The sequence below is a fragment of the Armigeres subalbatus genome, chromosome 2, assembly GCF_024139115.2.
Source record: "Armigeres subalbatus isolate Guangzhou_Male chromosome 2, GZ_Asu_2, whole genome shotgun sequence".
Classification (NCBI taxonomy): Eukaryota; Metazoa; Arthropoda; class Insecta; order Diptera; family Culicidae; genus Armigeres; species Armigeres subalbatus.
This window is the reverse complement of record NC_085140.1, coordinates 96,778,962-96,801,005: the sequence shown is the minus strand read 5'-3', so window position 1 is coordinate 96,801,005 and position 22,044 is coordinate 96,778,962. Positions and strand designations below refer to the sequence as shown.

Genomic DNA, 22,044 nt, shown 5'->3' with positions numbered 1-22,044 from the left:
TGTATTTCCCCTTTCTCTATCTCCCACTCAACCTCGCTCTCACTGATTCTCCCCATTTCTCTCGCTATTTATTTTTCTTCTTTTTCCCAGAAAATGTTTTGACAGTGGAGACTTATCGGCGGAAAATTTTCCCTAACAAAACCCGGAGCAAAATCCCGTAAAAAATCCCGCGGACACGTTTTCCAAACTGTAAACCAGCTTTAAGAAAAGTAATTTACTCACAAAGCAGAGCTAAGCATTTTGATGATCGCGCGATCGTTCCGCGTTTGATAGAAAACACACGCAAACGCGCACTTCCTGTCCGCTCAACACATAACTAAACACCCGAACCCGTGTCTTATCGAAATTACACTCTAATTGATTTACTTTCCGACCTCACAAAACACGGATCTGCTTTCCGCATAAGTTGAACTCAAGCAATATTTCAAAATTCCAACATGAGTTGCGTGTCTGTACCTTTTTTCTTGGTATTAAGTTATGTGAGAAAATATACACAAAAAATCGAAATAAAAAGATCCTCAGAAAAAAAGTAGCATTAACATGGCATTGCAAACCTCAGGAAAAAATCTATATCAAAAATACAAAAATTGACCTTTTAATTTGTGTAGAATCACTAACATGCATATAATCGACGTGACTGTTGTAGTTGAATTCCTCAATTATCGACGGCTCTATATCGTTCCCAAATACAAAAATCTTCACTAAGGAAGCCTAAACAAGCATAGGCACTCCACCGTGCCTGTTCGTTCTGGTGCGAAAACTTAAGCACCTTCTCGGATTAAAAATAAAATCGTGTGGACCACGTCGTTTATCCTTGGACGAAAGGAAGGAACTGACATATTTATTTATACTTAACGAAAAAAAACAACACGAAACGTTGACGTCGTCTTTACTTCAAAAAGGGCGAACATCCACCCCCGGCGTTAACGTGACCAGCTTGATCATTCTCCAATTCGGTCAACTGTTGCTCCGTTGGTAAAGGACATATTTTGGAAATACTCCGCTTCATTACTCCACCGGAAGTACGAATCTCCACCACTCGTACTAATCCATCGCTTCCCGGGTGCAAACTGACAATGCGGCCCATTGCCCACTTGAGCGGCGGCAAATTATCCTCCTTAATTATGACCAATTGTCCCACATATAAGTTTGGCGATAATCGTCGGGTTTTCATCCTTTGTTGCAAGGTGTTAAGATATTCCACAGAGAAACGTTTCCAAAATACTTGTTGCCGTTGTTTTATGTTCTGATACATTGAAAGCCGGTTCGTCGGAATGTTGCTGTAGTCGGGTTCTGCTGGAGCTATCAAACTCTCTCGCATGAAATCAATATACATTGATTGTAGCACTTGATCTCGGTTTAATCTGGCTTCTAGTTTCGAAAACATAGATAGGGCGTACTTCTTCGAATCTCCCAGCACATTGGGATTTTCCCTCAAGGGCAGTTGCACCATGAATCGGCCATCGTTCATTCGTTTGGTGCTTGCAACGAAATTCATTTCGCACGCCATTGCGTCGTTATTTGCTGATGAGTCTGGTTCTTGATTTTCCAGCTTCCATAACATTTCCACATTTGCATCATCGTAGGTTTCACTGTATTGCTGGAAGTTACACAATTGCCTATTTTTACCTAATGATGGATTGTTGATTTTTACCGCAACGACGAATCCGAATTGGGTGTTCTGTAGTGTAGGCAAATTACGACGAACCGTTGGCTCCCCAACAAGAATGTCATGGAATATTTCTGCTCCAAGCAATACATCAATTCTCGCTGGCTTGTAGAAATTAGGGTCCGCTATCGCTAATCCCGCTGCGAGATCCAAATCGGAAGGATTGTACTTTCTCGTTGGAATTAGTCCTGTTATTTCGTCGATGACGTAGAGCTCCAGCGGTACAGCGAAATTATTGAACCGAGACTTGATTGTACTGCTTACACTTTTCGTTGAATTGCAACTTGTTCCGCCAATTCCTTGTATCGACAAACGTTTGTTGTTGGACTGCAATCGAAGAGTTCTCGCTAATCTACTGCTGATGAAGCTTGTTTGGGATCCTGAATCTAGCAAAGCGCGACACGGAATCCAATCCCCTTGATGGTCACCAATTAAAACAACAGCTGTCGCTAGTAGAATTTGAATCGATGAAGTTGTTCGATAGGAGTTGGAGGCAACTGTATCGTCCGGTTGGTCGATGTGGATCATGGTATTGTGCTTTGCACCGCATTTTTGACAGCAACGAGCTTGGCAATGATTGGCCATGTGGTTGGATCTCATGCAGTTATAGCACAAGCTAAGGGCGCGCAATATATCAATGCGTTCGGTGGGATGTTTTCCTGAGAATTTCGGACACATGAATAGTGGATGTGGCGCCGGACACTCCAACACACAAGGCGGTAATGTGCCGGCATGAGCAAGCATGGGTCGTGTGGTTGTACGAATTATTGGTTTGCTGCTTGCAGTAGTGATGAATTGGTTAGACTGGTTCACTTCACGTGCCTCCAATGTATGACAGCGTCTTTCCAGAAAACGATTCATCTCATCCAATGAAGGCAATACAGTTGGATTTGTTTCATTCTCCCACTCTTTGTACGTTAACGGGTCTAATTTTTGGGACATCTAGATTACAATTATTTTCTCCCAAGACTGCGTAGGAATACCGAGCTGGTTAATGACAGCTACATGCTTGTTTATGTTCGTATGTAGTTTTCTTAAGTCTTTGCCTGATTCCTTTGACAGGGAAGGTAGGGAGAAAAGTCCTTTAACGTACTTTTCCATTAACACTCTCTTGTTCTGGTAGCGGTGCTTTAGTAGGTCCCACGCTATATTATACTTACCCGATGTAGTTTCTAATGTTTGGATCATTTCCAATGCTGATCCTTTCAGTGACGACTTCAGATAATGAAATTTCTGAATTTCGGAAAGTCCTTGATTTTCATGTATCATAGCGATAAACGAGTCGCTAAACGGGAGCCATTGCATTACATCGCCATCGAATGTTGGCAATTGAATAGGTGGAAGTTTGAATGAATTATGACTGGTCGTGGCGTTTGAGGCCGCGTCATCAACTGGTTGATCTACCTCTGGTCTACGGAGGAGATCTAGAATTCTTGCCTTGGTGCTGAACAACATACCTTCAAACCTTTCCGCCTGCTCATCTGCGTCCTGTAGGACGTCTTCAGTTTGAGCAGATGCGATGATGGCTTCCTGAACTGTATTAAATTTGCCATAGATGCTTTGCAGAATCTCTAATCTGATCTCCAGCTCTGACAAGGACATCGTTTCTGAATCGAAATTCTGCACAAAGGAATATATTCTTTGCAGACTGGACACAATCAATGCTCGACTTTTGACGTGCCGCATTGGAAATACCGAACTAGTATTCGCAGCCATCGGGGTTTGCATTTCCCTCGGGTATTTATTTTTCTCCCACGTACGCGGCGGCGGCGGAGGCGGTGTTTGTGCAAAGGCTTATTGTTTCGACGACGGTGTTTGTACGACATTTTTCGGCGGCGGTATGTTATTTCCAGAGGGGGGACAACGGATTTTTTTTCATATGGAGTTTGGCAAGTATGACAGTACCCTCTTTTTTGGCGCATAAATTTATACTCCAATGTCAAAATGCTCATATACTATTATAAATTGTGGTGGTATTTGTAAAAATTTGTATTGTTTACCGTTTTTACAAGAGAGAGTGGTGTCGAAAGCACATATTAAATTAAAGATCGCAACGAACAAAAATACACCAAATCCGTAAATATGTAGTGTTTTCACTTTATTCCTTACGCGAAATATGCAGATAAATAATTATGTTGGTAGAAGAAACTCTGTGCTGAGCAGAAACAGTTGTTTCTTGCATTATCCAAACTTTGTGCGTTTCAGAACATTCTCACTCACTGCAGTGTTTATTTTTCATAGACTACGGCTTGGTGTTAGTGCCGTCGGCATTCGCTCGATTGGTGGCAACAAAAATTTGACAGCTTAGCACCCGCCTGGTTATTTCGCAACGGCGACGATAGATTTTTCGGTGACGACATACTCGGCACTTTCAACCATAACCTCAACTCGGTGTTGGGATAGTGAACGACGTGAAGGCGACGATAACTCACAAATTGAAACAAATTTTGGCAGGAAACGCGTGTATGTACTGTCTAATCCGGTCGATAGGACCAAAAATGTTCGTTCTGGTGGGAAAACTTAAGCACCTTCTCGGATTAAAAATAAAATCGTGTGGACCACGTCGTTTATGCTTGGACGAAAGGAAGGAACTGACATATTTATTTATACTTAACGAAAAAAAAAACAACACGAAACGTTGACGTCGTCTTTACTTTAAAATGGGCGAACAGTGCCAATGATAGACTCCTGCGGAGCACCTTAGATGCAATTTCCGCCTTTGCATGTTTTTATATTTTAGCAATCTGTTCAAGATCACCCTTTCTAACAGCTTAACCATAGTATCGAACAGACATATTAGGGTCTCGCCGACATTTCTCACTAACACGAACGCAGGTTCGTGGTTGCACACAATCCCATTTGATTTTGCCGTGACAGCTGCTCGTGGTTGCAAACAAACCGAGTAAAAGTGTGAGTGAAACGTGCGTGTACGTACACGATCGCTGAAAGCCTAATAGGCATGATGAATCTCCGGAAGGTTTGCCTAGCTTCGGCAACAGCAAATGATCCTCTATTTCTTATTATGATGAAATCATTGCCAACAATTTCAAATTGTATTTAAAAAAAATTACAATAAATTAATTGATGAAAGAGAACATTTTTTTGCAGATCTACGATCCGCGAACCAGCTCTGGACCAAATGTGAACATGATGCCCCAAGTTCACAGCGACTACAGCAAAGTCCACACGCACAAGTCACGAGCGTATGAGCCGAATTATGCTCGAAGTGACCATAACCTACACTATCACTCATCTCCTTCCAATCATAAGTCAGTTTATGCATCATTGCCAACAACAACTGCCACGACGGAGCAACCCTTCCAGAAACAAACGTCGGCAAAGTTACACTCATCATACCCCGGCTATGGCAACGAGAACGCCATCCTTGATGCAAGTAGTCAGAAGCTGAAAAACACCCAAGCAGCTGAAAATGCGGACACCTTCACTGGATTGCAGTGTCCTCCCCTTCAGTCAGGGCAGTTTGTTTATATCATGGATTGCCGACAATATTTGAATTGTTGGAAAGGTCGTGGCTACATCCAGAGCTGTGCCCCAGGAACGTTATTCAATCCAGAAACGAACCAATGCGATCAGCCGTCGAAGGTGAATTGCATTACATCCAATACGATGGAGGGCTACCAAATCCTAGTCAGAGAAAGGAAACCAAAGAATGCCCAGTTGGCAGCCTATACCCAAGAAGATTACAACACTAATTATATTCAGCAGACAGGCTTCATAGAAGTTCGGTGTCCACCGGATGTCATAGGTCTGAAAGCACACCCCACCGACTGTAGAAAATTCTTGAACTGCAACAATGGAGCTACTGTGATTCAGGACTGTGGACCAGGAACGGCGTTCAATCCAGCAATATCAGTTTGTGACCACATTTACAAGGTTGATTGTAATAGAAATGAAAACCTAATCCATCAACCGTCAACCGAACCAACTAAACAAACCAACCCCGATGCGGAAGAAATCGACATTGAAAACGTTACTTACGATATTGATGTACGCTTCCAAATAGAAGATGAACCGGAGGTCAGTTCTGTGCCGAGCATACCTCTTCAAGCTTCGAGACCAATCTACCAGCGCCCTGCCTCCAGTGACATAAGACCAGTTTACGTTGCTCCTCCAAGTACCACTCCATCTACCACGACCCCAAAGATGAACCAAGCTAACACAAGGTTCAACCCAACTTACTACCATTCGAGGGTCACTCCTAATCCACGAGAAGCATCAGCTGGATCTACGGAATTACCCCTCAGCGAAGCTCTGAAAATGCTACTCAGGCCATACATGGGCAACAAAGATGTCGAAATGAACATGACAGGTCTTAATTCCAAGATGAGTCCAACTACAACTCCCACCAGCCGAACAGCAGACCTCAATGTCCTGGGAATCAACCAGAGCCCCAAACCAACCAGCAAAACTTCCGCCTATATGGCATCTCCTTACGAAATTAACTCCCTGCTTGGCGGCTATCAATCCGTAGTCTACGGTATGCCAACTTACAGACCTCCAGTCCCATTCAATCCTTCATCCAACAACCAAAACTTCAATCGTGAGCACGCTTCGTCACCATTAGTTCCTCAGCAGCATCAGCAGCAACAACAACCGAAGCAATTCTATCCTGTCTTCCGCCCCCGCATCACTACAACCCCGTCTCCAGTTAGAGTCAGATTTGGAGAGGGATCTCCTCAGTGGCGCCCAATGGCTACAATCACGACTACTCCGCAACCCACAACGACCGCTGATCCTTGTGCAGGAAAATTCCTTTGCGGTAACGGTAGGTGCATCGATCAGGCCAAGGTCTGCAACGGAAAGAACGACTGCGCAAATCGTGCCGACGAACTCAACTGTACCCACCTGGGCTACGAAGTTCGATTGTCGAACAAACATCACGGACGCGTCGAGGTAAAGATCATGGATAAGTGGGGTTACGTGTGCGATGACAACTTCAGCATGGTCGCCGCCAATGTTCTATGTCGGGAATTGGGCTTCGAAACCGGTGCCCTAGAGCTGAAGCCTCACTCGTTTTACCCGCCAAATGTAGCGCTGATGAGGGATGGCCATCCGGTGTTCATCATGGACGAGGTTAGGTGCACGGGGAATGAGTCTTCGTTGCGGGAGTGTGACTTTGCCGGCTGGGGCGTTCACGACTGCAACAACGAGGAAGTTCTGGGCGTGGTCTGCAAAACACCGAAGATGACCTGTCCGCTCGACTATTGGCTGTGCGACACTTCAGCAGAATGCGTACCCGTGGGATTCCTGTGTGATAACGTCAACGACTGCGCAGATGGATCGGACGAAAGCATTGCACATTGTAATGTAAGTATGAGTAGAAATTGTACAAATTGATCATTCAAATAACTATTTATCTTTACCCAGGCTCCGCTGGAAATGAGACTGATGGACGGCCCTACGAAGAACGAAGGCCGCGTCGAGGTGAAATACCGCGGAATCTGGGGTACCATCTGCGATGATGACTTCGGCGTCCAGGAAGCACGCGTAGTCTGTCGACAGCTAGGATTCAACGGCACGGCAGAAGTTCGGAAAAACAAATACAAACAAGGCACCGGTCAGATTTGGTTGGATCAGGTTGCCTGCAGCGGTAACGAGTCTTCGATCGACGATTGCCTCCACTGGCACTGGGGAGAGCACAACTGCGGACATGGTGAAGATGTGGGTGTAAAATGTGGATTGTCGCAAACACCAAAACCAACATCGGCGCAGCTTCGTATGTCCGCCAAATCGTTCAAGTTTGATTTCGTTGAGAAGTCCAGCAAAATTTATCCGGATAACTGCGGGCAGTTGCAGATTGACCCAGGTCTGGTTAAGCCCACGTACGGTTCCCGAGTGGTTCACGGTGCTGAAACTTTGTATGGTCATCATCCGTGGCAGGCGGCTTTGAGGGCGAAGAAGCAAGGGAAATCCGTACACTGGTGCGGAGCGGTTTTGATCTCCAAGTACCACATTTTGACGGCAGCTCATTGCTTGATTGGCTACCCTAAGGGAGCATATATGATCAGAATCGGTGATTACAATACGGAAGCCCTTGAACAGGCCGAAATCGATATTTTCATCGAAGATTATTACATCCACGAGGAATTCCGCGTTGGACATCACATGAACAACGATATTGCCGTGGTACTATTAAAAACACCGATCCGGTTTAGTGAATATGTTCAACCGGTTTGCCTACCAACAAAGAGTCAACCATATCAGGAAGGAATGAACTGCACCATCTCTGGATGGGGTTCAACGCAGTCTGGTTCGTCTGGTAAGTCCCTCTTCAGCCTACATATATTAATAGTGCTCAACAATTCTACTGGTAGCGAACTTCGAGTGAGAAGTGAAAACTGAAAACCGAACAGTGAGAAGGGAGAAGGGAAAATTTCAAAGCAAGATGCGAGAATTGAAAATTGAGAAATACATCCGTACTCCTTCTTTCTTTTTACTTCTTTTTACACCCATCACCCCTTCTTCTCTTCCCTCTTCCTTTCTCCTTCCACCTTATTAATTATTCTTTCTTCCTTATTAATTCTGCCTTCAATCTTTCTTTCCTCATTCTTATTGATTTTTTCCTTTTTCTTCCTTGTTTCTTCTTCCTTACTCCTTCTTTCTTTTCTTTTCTTCCTACTTTTTCTTCGTCCTTATTCTTCCTTTTTTCTTCTTCCTCCTTTTTGCTTCGATTGCTTCGATCTTCCTTCTTCCTCATTTTTCTTTCTGTCTTCTTCTTCCTTCCTTCTTCCTCATTCCTTCCTTTTTTTACCTTCTGCTATATTTTTTCTTTTCGCCTCTACTTTTTCCTTCTATCTTATATCTCAGAAATGAGAAGTGAATATCTCACTCCTCATCATCTCGTTTTATATTTCTCATTTCTCACTTCATATCTATCAGATCACATTTCTCACTATTCACTTCTCACTTCTACTTACTCATTTTTCACTTCTTCCTACTTACTTCCAACATCTAAATTCTCACTTCTCACTACTCTCTTCTCACTTGTAACTGGTCACATCTCGCTATTCATTTTCATTTCTCAGTTCTCATTTTTTTTATATTCACTTCTCAATTCGAACTTTTTGATTTTGATTAAATTTGGATTTGATTTGGATTAGATTTGCAGCAGATTTGGATTAGTTTTAAATTGGATATGGTTTAAATTTGGATTTGAATTGAATTTTGAATGGTTTGGGATTTTATTTGGAGTGGATTTAGATTTAATTGGGTTTGGATCGGATTCGGGTTCGATTTGGATTGGATCGGATTAGATTTGAATTGGATTTGGATTGGCTTATGATCGAATTTGAATTGGATTGAGATTGGATTTTAATTGAATTTGAATTGGATTTGGGTTGGATTTGGATTGGATTTGGATTTGATTTTGAGTGAAGTAGGATTCGATTAAATCAGGATCGAATTTGGGTCGGATTTGAAATGGATTTAGATTGGGTTTGATTCCCCAGAAATTCCTCAAACATTAACTTCGGAAGTTTTTATAAGGAATCCTTCAGAAATTTTCGGAAGTTCCTCCAGAAATTTCTCCGGAAGCTCTTCCAGGAATTCCTCCAAAAAATCCTAGAAAAATACAAAAAATCATTTGGAAAATCCTTCGAAAATTCCTCTAAAAAATCCCCCGGGAGACTCCAGCAGTTCCTCCCCCCTCTCAGTTTCTCCAGTAATTCCCTTGGAAGTACCTCAAGGAATTCCCCCAGAAATTCCACAAACATTACCTTCGGAATTTTTTATAAAGAATCTTATAAAGTTCCTCCAGGAATTCTTCTAAAAATTCCACAAAAATGTCCTTCGGAAATTTTCTACAAAAAATCATTCGTAAAATGCTTTGGAAACTTTTCTAGAAATTTATCCGGAAGTTCCTTCAGGATTTCCTCCCGAAGTTCCTCCAGGAATTCCTCCGCCAGAAATTTCTCCGAAGTTTCCTTCAGAAAGTCCTCCGGAAGTTCCTTCAGGAAATCCTCCGCAAGTTCCTTCAGGAATTCCTCCGGAAGTTCTTTCAATAATTCTTCCGGAATAATTCGTCCGGAAGTTCCTCCAGGAATTCGTCCGGAAGTTCCTCCAGGAATTCCTCTAAAATTTCCTTCAGAAATTCCTCCGCAAGTTCCTCCAAGAACGGAAGTTTCTCCAGGAATTTCTCCGGAAGTTCATTCTGGAATTTCTCCAGACTTTCCTTCAGGAATTTTTCCGGAAATTCTTCCAGGAGTGCCTTCAAAATGCAACACTGGGATTGGATTCTGATTGGATTTGGATTGGATTTGGATTGGATTTGGATTGGATTTGGATTGGATTTGGATTGGATTTGGATTGGATTTGGATTGGATTTGGATTGAATTTGGATTGGATTTGAATTAGATTTGGATTGGATTTGGATTTTTTTGTAATCGGAATTGCATTGGATTTGGATTAGTTTTGAATTAGATTTGGAACGGATTTGCATTGGATTTGGATCGGATTTGGATTAAATTTGGATTGGATTTTGATTGGATTGGTTTAGGATTGAATTTGAATTGGCTTCGGATTAGATTTGGATTGGATTCGAATGAGATTTGGATTGGATTGAATTTGAGCTAAATTTGGATAAGGTTTGGATTAGATTTGAATTGGCTTCGGATTAGATTTGGATTGGATTCGAATGAGATTTGAATTTGATTTGGATCGGATTTGGGTCGGATTTGTATCAGATTTGGATTGGATTTAGATTGGATTTGGATTGGTTGGATTGGTTTGGATTGGTTTGGATTGGTTTGGATTGGATATGGATTGGTTGGTTGGTTGGATTGGATTTGGATTGGTTTGGATTGGTTTGGATTGTGTTTGGTTGGTTTGGTTTGGTTTGGATTGGATTGGGTTGGGTTTATCAGGATTTGGATTGGTTCAGATTGGTTTTAGGATTGGTTTGGTTTGATTTGGATCGGATTTGGGTCGGTTTGGATTGGTTGGATCGGTTTGTTATCAGATTTGGATTGGTTGGATTGGTTGGATTGGGTTTGGATTGGATTTGGATTGGATTTGGATTGGATTTGGATTGGATTTGGATTGGATTTGGATTGGATTTGGATTGGATTTGGATTGGATTTGGTTTGGATTTGGATTGGATTGGGTTGGGTTTGTATCAGATTTGGATTGGATTTAGATTGGTTTTGGATTGGATTTGAATTTGATTTGGATCGGATTTGGGTCGGATTTGGATTGGATTTGGATCGGATTTGTATCAGATTTGGATTGGTTAGTTGGTTGGATTGGTTGGATTGGTTTGGATTGGTTTGGATTGGATTTGGTTGGTTTGGGTTGGTTTGGATTGGATATGGATTATTTGGATTGGTTGGGTTTGGATTGGTTTGGATTGGTTTTGGGATTGGTTTGGATTGGTTTGGATTGGTTGGTTGGTTGGTTTGGTTGGATTGGTTTGGTTTGGTTGGATTGGGTTGGGTTTGTGCCAGGTTTGGATTGGTTTGGATTGGTTTTGGTTGGTTTGAATTTGATTTGGATCGGTTTGTGTCGGTTGGATTGGTTGGATCGGTTTGTGTCACATTTGGATTGGTTTTAGATTGGTTGGATTGGTTTGGATTGGTTTGGATTGGTTTGGTTGGTTTGGATTGGTTGGTTGGTTTGGTTGGTTGGGGTTGGTTTGGTTGGTTTGGATGTGATTTGGTTTAGTTGGTTGGTTGGTTTGGATTGGTTGGATTGGTTGGATTGGTTGGATGTGATTTGGTTTGGTTTGGTTGGATTGGTTTGGTTGGGTTTGGATTGGTTGGTTGGTTTGGTTTGGATTGGTTGGTTGGAGTTGGTTGGTTTTGAGTTGGTTTGGAACGGTTTGGATTGCAGATTTGGATTGGGCTTGGATTGGTTTGGACTGGTTCGGATTGGTTTGGTTGGATTTGTTTGGGATTGATTTGGTTTGTGTTCGGATTGGTTTTTGATTGGTTTGGTTGAATTTTGGTTGGTTGGATTGGTTTGGTTGATTTGGTTGGTTTGGTTGGTTTGGATTGAATTTGGATTGGTTGGTTGGTTGGATTGGTTTGGATTGGTTGTGGTTGGTTTGGTTGGTTTGGATTGGTTGGTTGGTTTGGATTGGTTTGGATTGGTTTGGTTGGTTTGGTTGGTTTGGTTGGTTTGGATTGGTTTGGTTGGTTTGGTTTGGTTTGGTTGGTTTGGTTGGTTTGGATTGGTTTGGTTGGTTTGGATTGGTTTGGTTGGTTGGATTGGTTTGGTTGGTTTGGTTGGTTTGGATTGGTTTGGATTGGTTTGGATTGGTTGGTTGGTTTGGTTGGTTTGGTTGGTTTGGTTGGATGTGGATTGGTTGGTTGGTTTGGATTGGATTTGGTTGATTTGGATTGGTTTGGTTTGGTTTGGTTTGGTTTGGTTGGTTTGGATTGGTTTGGTTGGTTTGGTTGGTTTGGGATTGGTTTGGTTGGATTGGTTGGTTGGATTGGTTTGGATTGGTTTGGTTGGTTGGATTGGTTTGGTTGGTTTGGTTTGATTTGGGATTGGTTGGATTGGTTTGGATTGATTTGGATTGGTTGGTCAGATTTGGATTTGGTTGGATTTGGTTTTTGTAATCGGGTTGCATTGGATTTGGATTAGTTTGAATTAGTTTGGGACGGTTTGCGTTGGTTTGGATCGGTTGGATTAAGTTTGGATTGGTTTTGATTGGATTGGTTTGGGTTATTTGGATTTGGCTTCGGATTAGATTTGGTTTGGATTCGAATGAAGTTTGAATTGATTTGGATCGGTTTGGGTCGGATTTGGATTGGTTTGGATCGGTTTGTTATCAGATTTGGATTGGTTTAGATTGGTTTGGTTTGATTTGGATCGGTTTGGGTCGGTTGGATTGGTTTGGATTGGTTGTGTCAGTTTGGATTGGTTTAGATTGGTTTGGATTGGTTGGATTGGTTTGGTTGGTTTGGATTGGTTTGGATTGGTTTGGATTGGTTGGATTGGTTTGGATTGGTTGGATTGGTTTGGATTGGTTGGATTGGTTTGGATTGGTTGGATTGGTTTGGATTGGTTTGGATTGGTTTGGTTGGTTGGTTGGTTGGATGTGTTTGGTTTGGATTGGTTTGGATTGGTTGGTTGGTTTGGATTAGTTTGGATTGGTTTGGTTGGTTTGGATTGGTTTGGATTGGTTTGGTTGGTTTGGTTGGTTTGGGATTGGATGTGGTTGGTTTGGTTGGTTGGTTGGTTTGGTTGGTTTGGATTAGATTTGGTTGGTTTGGTTGGTTGGATTGGTTTGGGTTGGTTTGGTTGGTTTGGATTGGTTTGGATTGGTTTGGTTGGTTTGGTTGGTTTGGATTGGTTTGGTTGGTTGGATTGGTTTGGATTGGTTTGGTTTGGTTTGGTTGGTTTGGTTTGGTTTGGGTTGGATTGGGTTGGGTTTGGATTGGTTTGGGATTGGTTTGGTTGGTTTGGATTGGTTTGGGATTGGTTTGGGGTTGGTTTGGTTGGTTTGGATGTTCGGTTTGGTTTGGGATTGGTTTGGATTGGTTTGGATTGGTTTGGATTGGTTTGGTTGGTTTGGATGTGATTTGGTTTGGTTTGGTTTGGATTGGTTTGGATTGGTTTGGATTGGATTTGGTTGGGTTTGGATTGGTTTGGATTGGTTTGGATTGGTTTGGATTGGTTTGGTTGGTTTGGATTGGTTTGGATTGGTTTGGGATTGGTTTGGATGTGATTTGGTTTGGATTGGTTTGGATTGGTTTGGATTGGTTTGGATTGGTTTGGGATTGGTTTGGATGTGATTTGGTTTGGTTTGGTTTGGATTGGTTGGATTGGTTTGGATTGGGTTTGGTTGGTTGGATTGGTTTGGTTTGGTTGGTTTAGTTGGAATTGGATTGGTTTGGTTGGTTGGACGGTTTGGGATTGGTTGGATTGGGCTTGGTTGGTTTGGACTTGGATTCGGTTGGTTTGATTTGGTTTGTTTGGGATTCGGTTTGGTTTGTATTCGGTTGGTTTTAATTGGTTGGATTGGTTGGATTGGTTTGGATTGGTTTGGATTGGTTTGGTTGGTTTGGATTGGTTTGGATTGGATTTGGTTGGTTGGTTGGTTGGATTGGTTTGGTTGGTTGGATTGGTTGGTTGGTTTGGTTGGTTGGTTGGTTTGGGATTGGTTTGGATTGGTTTGGATTGGTTTGGATTGGTTTGGATTGGTTTGGTTGGTTTGGTTGGTTTGGTTGGTTTGGTTGGTTTGGATTGGTTTGGATTGGTTTGGATTGGTTTGGATTGGTTTGGTTGGTTTGGTTGGATTTTGGATTGGTTGGATTGGTTTGGATTGGTTTGGATTGGTTGGATTGGTTTGGATTGGTTTGGATTGGTTTGGTTGGTTTGGTTGGTTTGGGATTGGATGTGGATTGGTTGGGTTGGTTTGGATTGGTTTGGTTGGATTGGTTTGGTTGGGATTTGGATTGGTTTGGATTGGTTGGATTGGTTTGGATTGGTTTGGATTGGTTTGGTTTTGGTTTGGTTGGTTTGGGGTTGGTTGGATTGGTTTGGGTTGGTTTGGGATTGGTTGGATTGGTTTGGATTGGTTTGGATTGGATTTGGTTGGTTTGGATTGGATTTGGTTGGATTGGGATTTGGATTGGTTGGATTGGTTTGGATTGGTTTGGATTGGTTTGGATTGGTTTGGTTGAATTTGGATTGGTTGAATTATGGATTGGATTGGTTTGGTTTTTGTTAATCGGAGATTGCATTGGATTTGGATTAGTTTGAATTAGATTGGAACAGTTTGCGTTGGTTGGATCGGATTTGGACTAAATTTGGATTGGATTTTGATTGGATTGGTTTAGGATTGTGGTTTGAATTGGCTACGGTTTAGATTTGGATTGGATTCGAGATGAAGTTTGAATTGGATTGAATTGAGCTAAAATTTGGATAAGGTTTGGATTAGATTTGGTTGACTTCGGATTAGATTTGGTTGGATTCGAATGAGTTTGAATTTAGTTTGGATCCAGTTTGGGTTGGTTTGGATTGGTTTGGATCGGTTTGCATGTCAGATTTGGATTGGTTTAGATTGGTTTGAATTTGATTTGGATCGGTTTGGTTGGTTTGGATCGGTTGTATCAGATTTGGATTGGTTTGAGATTGGTTGGATTGGTTTGGATTGGTTTGGTTGGTTGGATTGGTTTGGGATTGGTTGGGTTGGTTTGGATTGGTTTGGATTGGTTTGGTTGGTTGGATTGGTTTGGATTGGTTTGGATTGGTTTGGATTGGTTTGGTTGGTTCCGGTTGGTTTGGTTGGTTTGGATTGGTTTGGTTGGTTTGGATTGGTTGGATTGGTTTGGATGTGATTTGGTTTGGTTGGTTTGGATTGGTTTGGATTGAATTTGGTTGGTTTGGATTGGTTGGATTGGTTTGGTTGGTTTGGATTGGTTTGGGTTGGTTTGGTTTGGATGTGGATTGGTTTGGATTGGTTGTTGGATTGGTTTGGTTGGTTGGATCAGGTTTGGTTGGTTTGGATTGGTTGGATTGGTTTGGTTGGTTTGGATTGGTTTGGTTGGTTTGGATTGGTTTGGTTGGTTTGGTTGGTTTGGTTGGTTTGGATTGGTTTGGATTGGTTTGGTTGGTTTGGATTGGTTTGGGATTGGTTTGGATTGGTTTGGATTGGTTTGGATTCTTGGTTTGGGATTGGTTTGGGTTGGTTTTGGATTGGTTTGGGATTGGTTGGGATTGGTTTGGATTGGTTTGGTTTGGGATTGGTTTGGTTTGGGATTGGTTTGGTTTGGGATTGGTTTGGATTGGTTTGGATTGGTTTGGTTGGGTTTGGATTGGTTTGGATTGGATTTGGTTTGGATTGGTTTGGATTGGGGTTGGGGTTGGTTTTGATTGGTTTGGAACAGTTTGGTTGGTTTGGTTTGGATTGGTTGGATTGGGCTTGGATTGGTTTAGACTGGATTCGGATTGGTTGGTTTGGTTTGTTTAGGGATTGGTTGGTTTGTGTTCGGTTGTGTTTGGATTGGTTTGGATTGGTTTGGTTGGTTTGGATTGGTTTGGATTGGTTGGTTGGTTTGGATTGGTTCGGTTAGTTTTTGGTTGGATTTGGTTTTTTATGATCGGAATTGAATTGGATATATGAATTAGTTTGGAGATGGTTTTGGTTTGGGATTTGGATTGATTTGGATTGGTTGGGTTTGGTTGGTTGGTTTGGTTGGGTTTGGTTGGTTTGGTTGGTTGGTTTGAATTGGTTGGTTTTGATTGGTTTGGAACAGTTTGGATTGGTTGGATTGGGCTTGGATTGGTTGGACTGGATTCGGTTGGTTTGGTTTGGATTGGTTTAGGGATTGAATTTGTTTGGATTCGGTTGTATTTAATTGGTTGGATTGAATTTGGTTGGTTTGGATTGAATTTGGATTGTATTTGGATTGGTTTGGATTGGTTGGATTGTGTTTGGTTGGTTTGGATTGGTTGGAGTTGATTTGGATTGGTTGGATTGGTTTGGATTGGTTGGATTAGTTTGGATTGGTTGTATTGGTTGGATTGGTTGGATTGGTTGGATTGGTTTGGATTGGATTTGGATTGAATTTGGATTTGGTTTGGATTTGGATTTGATTTGGATTGGATTTGGATTGGATTTGGATTGGATTTGGATTTTTTTATGTTCGGAATTTAATTGGATTTGGATTACATTTGAATTAGATTTGGAACGTATTTGGTTTGGATTTGGTTCGAATTTGGATTGAATTTGAATTGGATTTGGATTGATTTTGGAGTGGAATTGGATTTGGATTGGATTTGGAACGGATTTGGATTGGATTTGGATTAAACTTGGATTGGATTTAGACTGGATTCGAATTGGATTTGAATTTGGATTGGTTTGGTTTGGATTCGTATTGTATTTTAATTGGATTTGGATTGAATTTGGATTGGATTTGATTTGGATTGGATTTGGATTTGGATTGGATTTCGATTGGATTTGGATTGGATTTGGATTGGATTTGGATTGGTTGGTTGGTTGGATTGGAATTGGATTGGATTTTGATTGGGTTGGTTGGTTTGCATTGGTTTGGATTGGTTTGGATTTTTATGATCGGAATTGAATTGGACTTGGATTACATTTGAATTAGATTTGGATTGGATTTGGTTCGTATTTGGATTGAATTTGGATTTGATATAAATTGGATTGGATTTGAATTAGATTTGGATTGAATTTAGATTGGTTGGAACGGTTGGATTGGTTTGATTAGGCTTGGATTGGATTTAGACTGGATTCGAATTGGATTTGGATTTGGATTGGTTTAGCATTGAATTTGGTTTCTTGGATTCGGATTGTATTTTAATTGGATTTGGATTTGATTTGGTTTTGGATTCGATTCGGATTGAATTCGAAATGGATTTGGATTAAATTCGAATTTCATTTGGATTGAATTCGGATTTGATTTGGAATGGATTTGAATTTGGATTTGAAAAGATTTGTATTGGAATTGAATCGGATTTGGATTGGATTTGAATTGGATATGGATTGGATTGGATATGGATTGGATTGAATTTGGATTGGATATTGATTGGATTTGGATAAGATTTGAATTGGTTGGTGCATTTGGATTGGATTTGGATTAGATTTGGATTGGATTTGGACTAGATTTGGATTCGATTCGGATTGGACTTGAATTGGATTTTGATTGGTCTAGAATCGTATTTGGATTGGATTTTAATTTGATTTGGATTTGGATTAGATTTGGATTGTATTCGGATTGGATTTGAATTGGATTTTGATTGGTTTAGAATCGGATTTGGATTGCATTTAGACTGGATTTGGATTGAATTTGGATTTGATTTGGGTTGAATTTCGGTGAGATTATGATTGGGTTGGATTTGGATTGAATTTGAAGTGGATTTAGATTGGATTCGGATTAAATTGGATTTGATTCAGGGTGGATTTGGATTGCTTTTCGATTGGATACGAATTGCATTTGGATTGGATTTTAATTTGTTTGGGTTTGGATTTGATTTTGATTGGATTTGGATTAGAATCGGATTTGGTTTGGAATTGATTTGGTTTAGATTCAATTTGGATTGGATTGGATTTAGATTGAATTTGAATTGCATTTCAATGGAATCTGAGTTGGATTTTTATTAGATTTGAATCGGACTTGTTCAACTATTTCTTGTCTTTTTGCAGTGCATTCTCTGGAATTGCGGGCGGCCAAGGTTCCTATACTTTCGGATGAAACATGCAACCAGCCGGAAGTGTACGGAAACAACATCACAGATGGAATGTTCTGCGCCGGTACGCTGAATGGCGGTGTAGACGCTTGCGAAGGAGACTCCGGAGGACCGTTGGTGTGCCCCAGTAATCGTAAGAACAAAATATGATTAGTAGCAAAGAGTGCCATAAACTTCCCTAATTCTTGCAGGCGGTCACACACTGTACGGAATCATCTCTTGGGGGCTTCATTGCGGTTACGCGAACAAACCTGGAGTCTACGTAAAGGTGGCCCACTATCTGGACTGGATTGAGCAGAAGCTGAAGCAATCGCTACACATGTACGGAGTGTAGTTACCATTCGTTGCCTTTATCTTAACGCCTTAACCAAAGTGAAATACTCAGACTTAGGGAGTACTCAATATAGATTTAAAACGAAAACCCACAAGTTGTTACCTTTTTACAAGTGAATAAAAATAACTTTTTTTTACTATTTTACACAATTCAATACATTTTTTGTTTTCATCGTTTGGCGCCCAAACCTACCTTTGCCAATAGAGCGCCCAATCTGGTGGAAAATTTGTCCTTAATGTGTTGATAGGGGCGGGCGATTTCCGAGGGAACTTGTGGAACTCCAACTAGTCGCTTGAAGCGTGGCGACATCATCAGCAGGTTCTGACCCAATCCGCAGGCACTCGAAGTGACCCAGTACAGACAGAGGCACTGAAATTACGTAATGACAAAAACAAACTTTGATTCGAAAGCTTTTATTATTATTTTTTAACATACCGAAGGTACAGTGGCTGCAATGGGTATCATCAGAATACTAAGGCCCCGGAACATGTTGGTGAAGACTCGCTGAAGCTTCGAAGACTCACTTTTTCTCGATGCACTTTGAATCTGATTATGGAAAGATATTGAAATTATCTCCAATAAACATCTCTGGAGTAATGTCTTACCTCTATGATAAGCAAATTAATCAATCCCATCGCCACCGGAAGGATCAGCGACTCATCAACCACGGTGAGATTGGGAATCCAACCGAATCCACCGAGGGTCAGTTCGGTGAAAGTGACTTGGGCATCGATGGAACTCGGATCGGGCAGCATTTGGACCATGTTGCGAATCGACACGGACATCATGATCCAAAGAGGAATTTGGCCCCACAGCAGGATCATCGTTTTCGCTGGATGACAGTTTTCCCGAACAACCAAGTTGTTCCATTGTTTCTTAAGCTGTGGAAGAACAAAAATGCCATGAGTCATTGTTAATCCTGTAACGTGAATGCTGAATGCGAATTTATTTTCCTAATCCTAATTAAATTGTAGACTAAAAAAGGACCACAATCTTCTCGCTCAGGCGGTGTATATTATCAAGCGGAAATGGAGAGGTGCTGCATATGAGGAGCCTTTCTACCTGATCCATTTCCCAAAAGGACACGCAAATGGGGCGCTCCTTAGCCGTGCGGAAAGATGCGCGGCTACAAAGCAAGACCATGCTGAGGGTGGCTGGGTTCGATTCCCGGTGCCGGTCTAGGCAATTTTCGGATTGGAAATTGTCTCGACTTCCCTGGGCATAAAAGTATCATCGTGCTAGCCTCATGATATACAAATGCAAACATGGTAACCTGGCTTAGAAACCTCGCAGTTAACAACTGTGGAAGTGCTTGATGAACACTAAGCTGCGAGGCAGCTCTGTCCCAGTGTGGGGATGTAATGCCAATAAGAAGAAGAAGGGTTTGGTAAATTGCTGAAGAGTTGCGAATCCTATAAAATACCGCAGACTTGCATGAAAGAAAAGCGAAAGCAATATGCCGTTAACTTCGTGGAAGACCATGCGGTGAAATTGTACCTGGGGACCCTGAACGTTTGGGGAAACTGGAGGAACATCGCCCCAAGACCGACGGTTTTGGAGCTTTACAACAATACATGCAAATATCTACTCACCGAATGATTATACATAATTTGGGCCTCCTTCTCGGTCCAATCAAACTTCTTTATGGCCACCGCCGTTTCCATTTTCAGTTGTTTCACTATATCCGGCATCTCCAGCGAAATTTTCTCCAACCGCGCCACAATTTTGTTCTGATATATGGCCAGTGGCATTGTGACGACGGTTCGCAACAGCACCGTCGAAAGGATTATGGACGCCCACCATGGAAGACCGCTAAGGTCATGCAGTTCCACCAGACTCTGCTGGCAATATGCCACTGGAGTGCTATTCGAAACCGAAAGCCACAACCCGGTCACGGAACTCTCCATGGAAAAACACCTCCTCGATTCGATCCTCGCTAAATGCTGTCCCAGGCATGGTTGGATCCCTCCGTAGATCCTTGCGCTGTTCGCCAGCGGCCTCATGGTTAATCGAAACACATTCATTACGTGCTAAGGCCGAATAACTAGGTACTTACTAACTAGAGAAATGGCTTAACTTAATCAACGATGACGGTACGGATTAGAACTGTTCGGCGCGCAGCCGGCGTGCGTAGCGTCCCAGGCAGGCCAGTATCCCGATGGTACCTATGGCGAGGCCAAGAATTAGTGCTACCGTATCGCCAAAGTCCAAACCGGAGGCATCCGCTCGGTCCACACTCAGCACCAGCAGGCAGAGGGAAACCAGCAGCACGAACTGGATCATCTTTTAAACGGGTTCAATGCCTGTTGCGTACGCATACACAAGACAGCAAATTGAATGGAATATCGAACAAAATGCACTAACTTACTGATAAGGATGATAAAGTAAAATTGGTATGATTCAACAACGATCGCACTGCGTTTAGCCGAAATTGAGAACTCAGTTAAGAATGACGGAAAATCGAATATTATCCGCACTGAGAAACCAAACTATCCAAAATCGAGTGTGAAAGTATTCAAAATTGAGTATTTTACTAACACTGTCTTTTTGGATTGTTTGTTATTTACATTGTTGAGTAATTATTACTTAAATTGGGGGTTATCTGCAAAAACTCACCTTGAGTTGTTGCTTTCCATTAAAGTACCCAAAGCGAAGTGTTGACCTTTCACTTCAGTTTGGCTGAAAAAACACTTTGCAAATCAGTCAGTCAGGAAGCATGTTCCGCAGAGTGTTTGCTGGAAAATATTTAGTTATCTGGAATTAAATACGTAAGGCCTTCGGGAAAACCAACTAATTTCACGGGTAAGTAGTACCAGAGAACATATAAAATATCAAATTTCTATGAATATTGCATTTTCAGCGGAAGTTTGGTACGAAGACGAGTTGCGAGAGCAACTGAGAAGCAGTATCATGAAAAATATGTTTTTTTCCGAGGTGAGCATTTCGATACCGATTTGTTTTGAATCAGTTTTGAATTATATTACCTGCAGGTCCAGCCGTCTTCAGTATATCCGTTTGGATTGCTTGGGAATGTACATTCAGGCCAAGAATATGTATGCAACATGAAGGATCAGATGCAGCCGTTGCGGCAGATATTCTATACCGCGGCCGGTTGAGCAAGTTCCGGACATTTTTTTTTCTACGTTTCGAGCTGTGCAAAATGTATATAGTGTAGATAGATTTATTGAAATAAAATAATGATCATTTCGTATCAATCGCATAAATAACATTAAACGAAGAAAAACCCACAATTTTTTTAAAATTTTCCTGGGGGAATCGATTCTTGATTTTGAGTAATTTTTATTCAAAACGCAGTCTTTTTAGTACAGTTATTTTCACTCAAAATGAAGTCTTTAACAACTACTTAAAATTAAGTACTTAGCGAAAAACTCAATTTTGAGTGGTTGCACTTAGCTGTCAAGATGAGTGAAAATGACTTAATTTTGGATTGTTTCGAATTTCAGTGCGTTGTTTTGTTTTGCTATCAAAGTTTTGGTTCACTTTTTAGCGTTCCTCACACAAGGGACATTAGACTGGTCCTGAAAACTAAAAGTCAAGCAAAATGACAACTCGAGACTGATTTGCGATTTGGACGTTATTTTTTTTTTAAGCATTGAAAGCTGATGGGTGCTGCGGATCACGGTCACCGCAAAATACTCTTTTTATGTGTATATTTTACGCAATTTTTAGTTTATACTGTATACGTCACAAAATGACTTCTTTTTACTTCTCAATAAGGAGTAGAAAAGAAGCATTTTCATAAATTCACCATCAACTAAAAATGCGTAAAAAATAGTACCAAACCGTTTGCCATTCAGGTGCTCGCCATTTTACATTTATGTTATCAAACATTTTGGATGAT

At 41.5% G+C, this 22,044-nt stretch overlaps 2 protein-coding genes across 6 annotated transcripts in view; one reads left to right on the top strand and one right to left on the bottom strand.

The window, feature by feature from the left end:
• Positions 1-18,338, top strand: part of LOC134210207 (uncharacterized) — a 40,815-nt gene extending 22,477 nt beyond the window's left edge. For both annotated transcript variants that reach the window (XM_062686244.1, XM_062686245.1), the window contains exons 2-5: positions 4,778-6,997; positions 7,058-7,949; positions 17,805-17,981; positions 18,040-18,338. In XM_062686244.1, coding sequence (XP_062542228.1) covers positions 4,778-6,997; positions 7,058-7,949; positions 17,805-17,981; positions 18,040-18,182 — 3,432 coding nt within the window. In that variant the 3' untranslated portion in view covers positions 18,183-18,338. The remainder of the gene's footprint in view (positions 1-4,777; positions 6,998-7,057; positions 7,950-17,804; positions 17,982-18,039) is intronic.
• LOC134210208 (cytochrome c oxidase assembly protein COX18, mitochondrial) lies at positions 18,278-20,656 on the bottom strand. 4 transcript variants are annotated; one of them, XM_062686249.1, is made up of 5 exons: positions 20,551-20,656; positions 19,775-20,347; positions 18,788-19,063; positions 18,618-18,728; positions 18,278-18,551 (listed from the first exon to the last, which is right to left on the bottom strand). In XM_062686249.1, the coding sequence occupies exons 2-5, from the start codon at positions 20,204-20,206 to the stop codon at positions 18,351-18,353; spliced, it is 1,020 nt and encodes a 339-aa protein (XP_062542233.1). In that variant the 5' UTR covers positions 20,207-20,347; positions 20,551-20,656; the 3' UTR covers positions 18,278-18,350. The 4 variants fall into 4 exon arrangements, with proteins under 4 accessions (XP_062542233.1, XP_062542232.1, XP_062542234.1 ...); XM_062686248.1 differs by having other exon boundaries at positions 19,775-20,485; positions 20,551-20,650; XM_062686250.1 differs by having other exon boundaries at positions 20,547-20,605.
• Between the last annotated feature and the right edge of the window lie 1,388 nt (positions 20,657-22,044).

What these genes read in the sequence shown, in the direction of transcription:
- LOC134210208 (XM_062686249.1), bottom strand. Translation starts at nt 20,206, where the DNA reads ATGAATGTGTTTCGATTAACCATGAGGCCGCTGGCGAACAGCGCAAGG. An exon ending in AAATTATGTATAATCATTCG is followed by an intron (nt 19,064 to 19,774) that starts GTGAGTAGATAT and finishes GTTCTTCCACAG; the next exon opens with CTTAAGAAACAATGGAACAA. An exon ending in TTAATTTGCTTATCATAGAG is followed by an intron (nt 18,729 to 18,787) that starts GTAAGACATTAC and finishes TTCCATAATCAG; the next exon opens with ATTCAAAGTGCATCGAGAAA.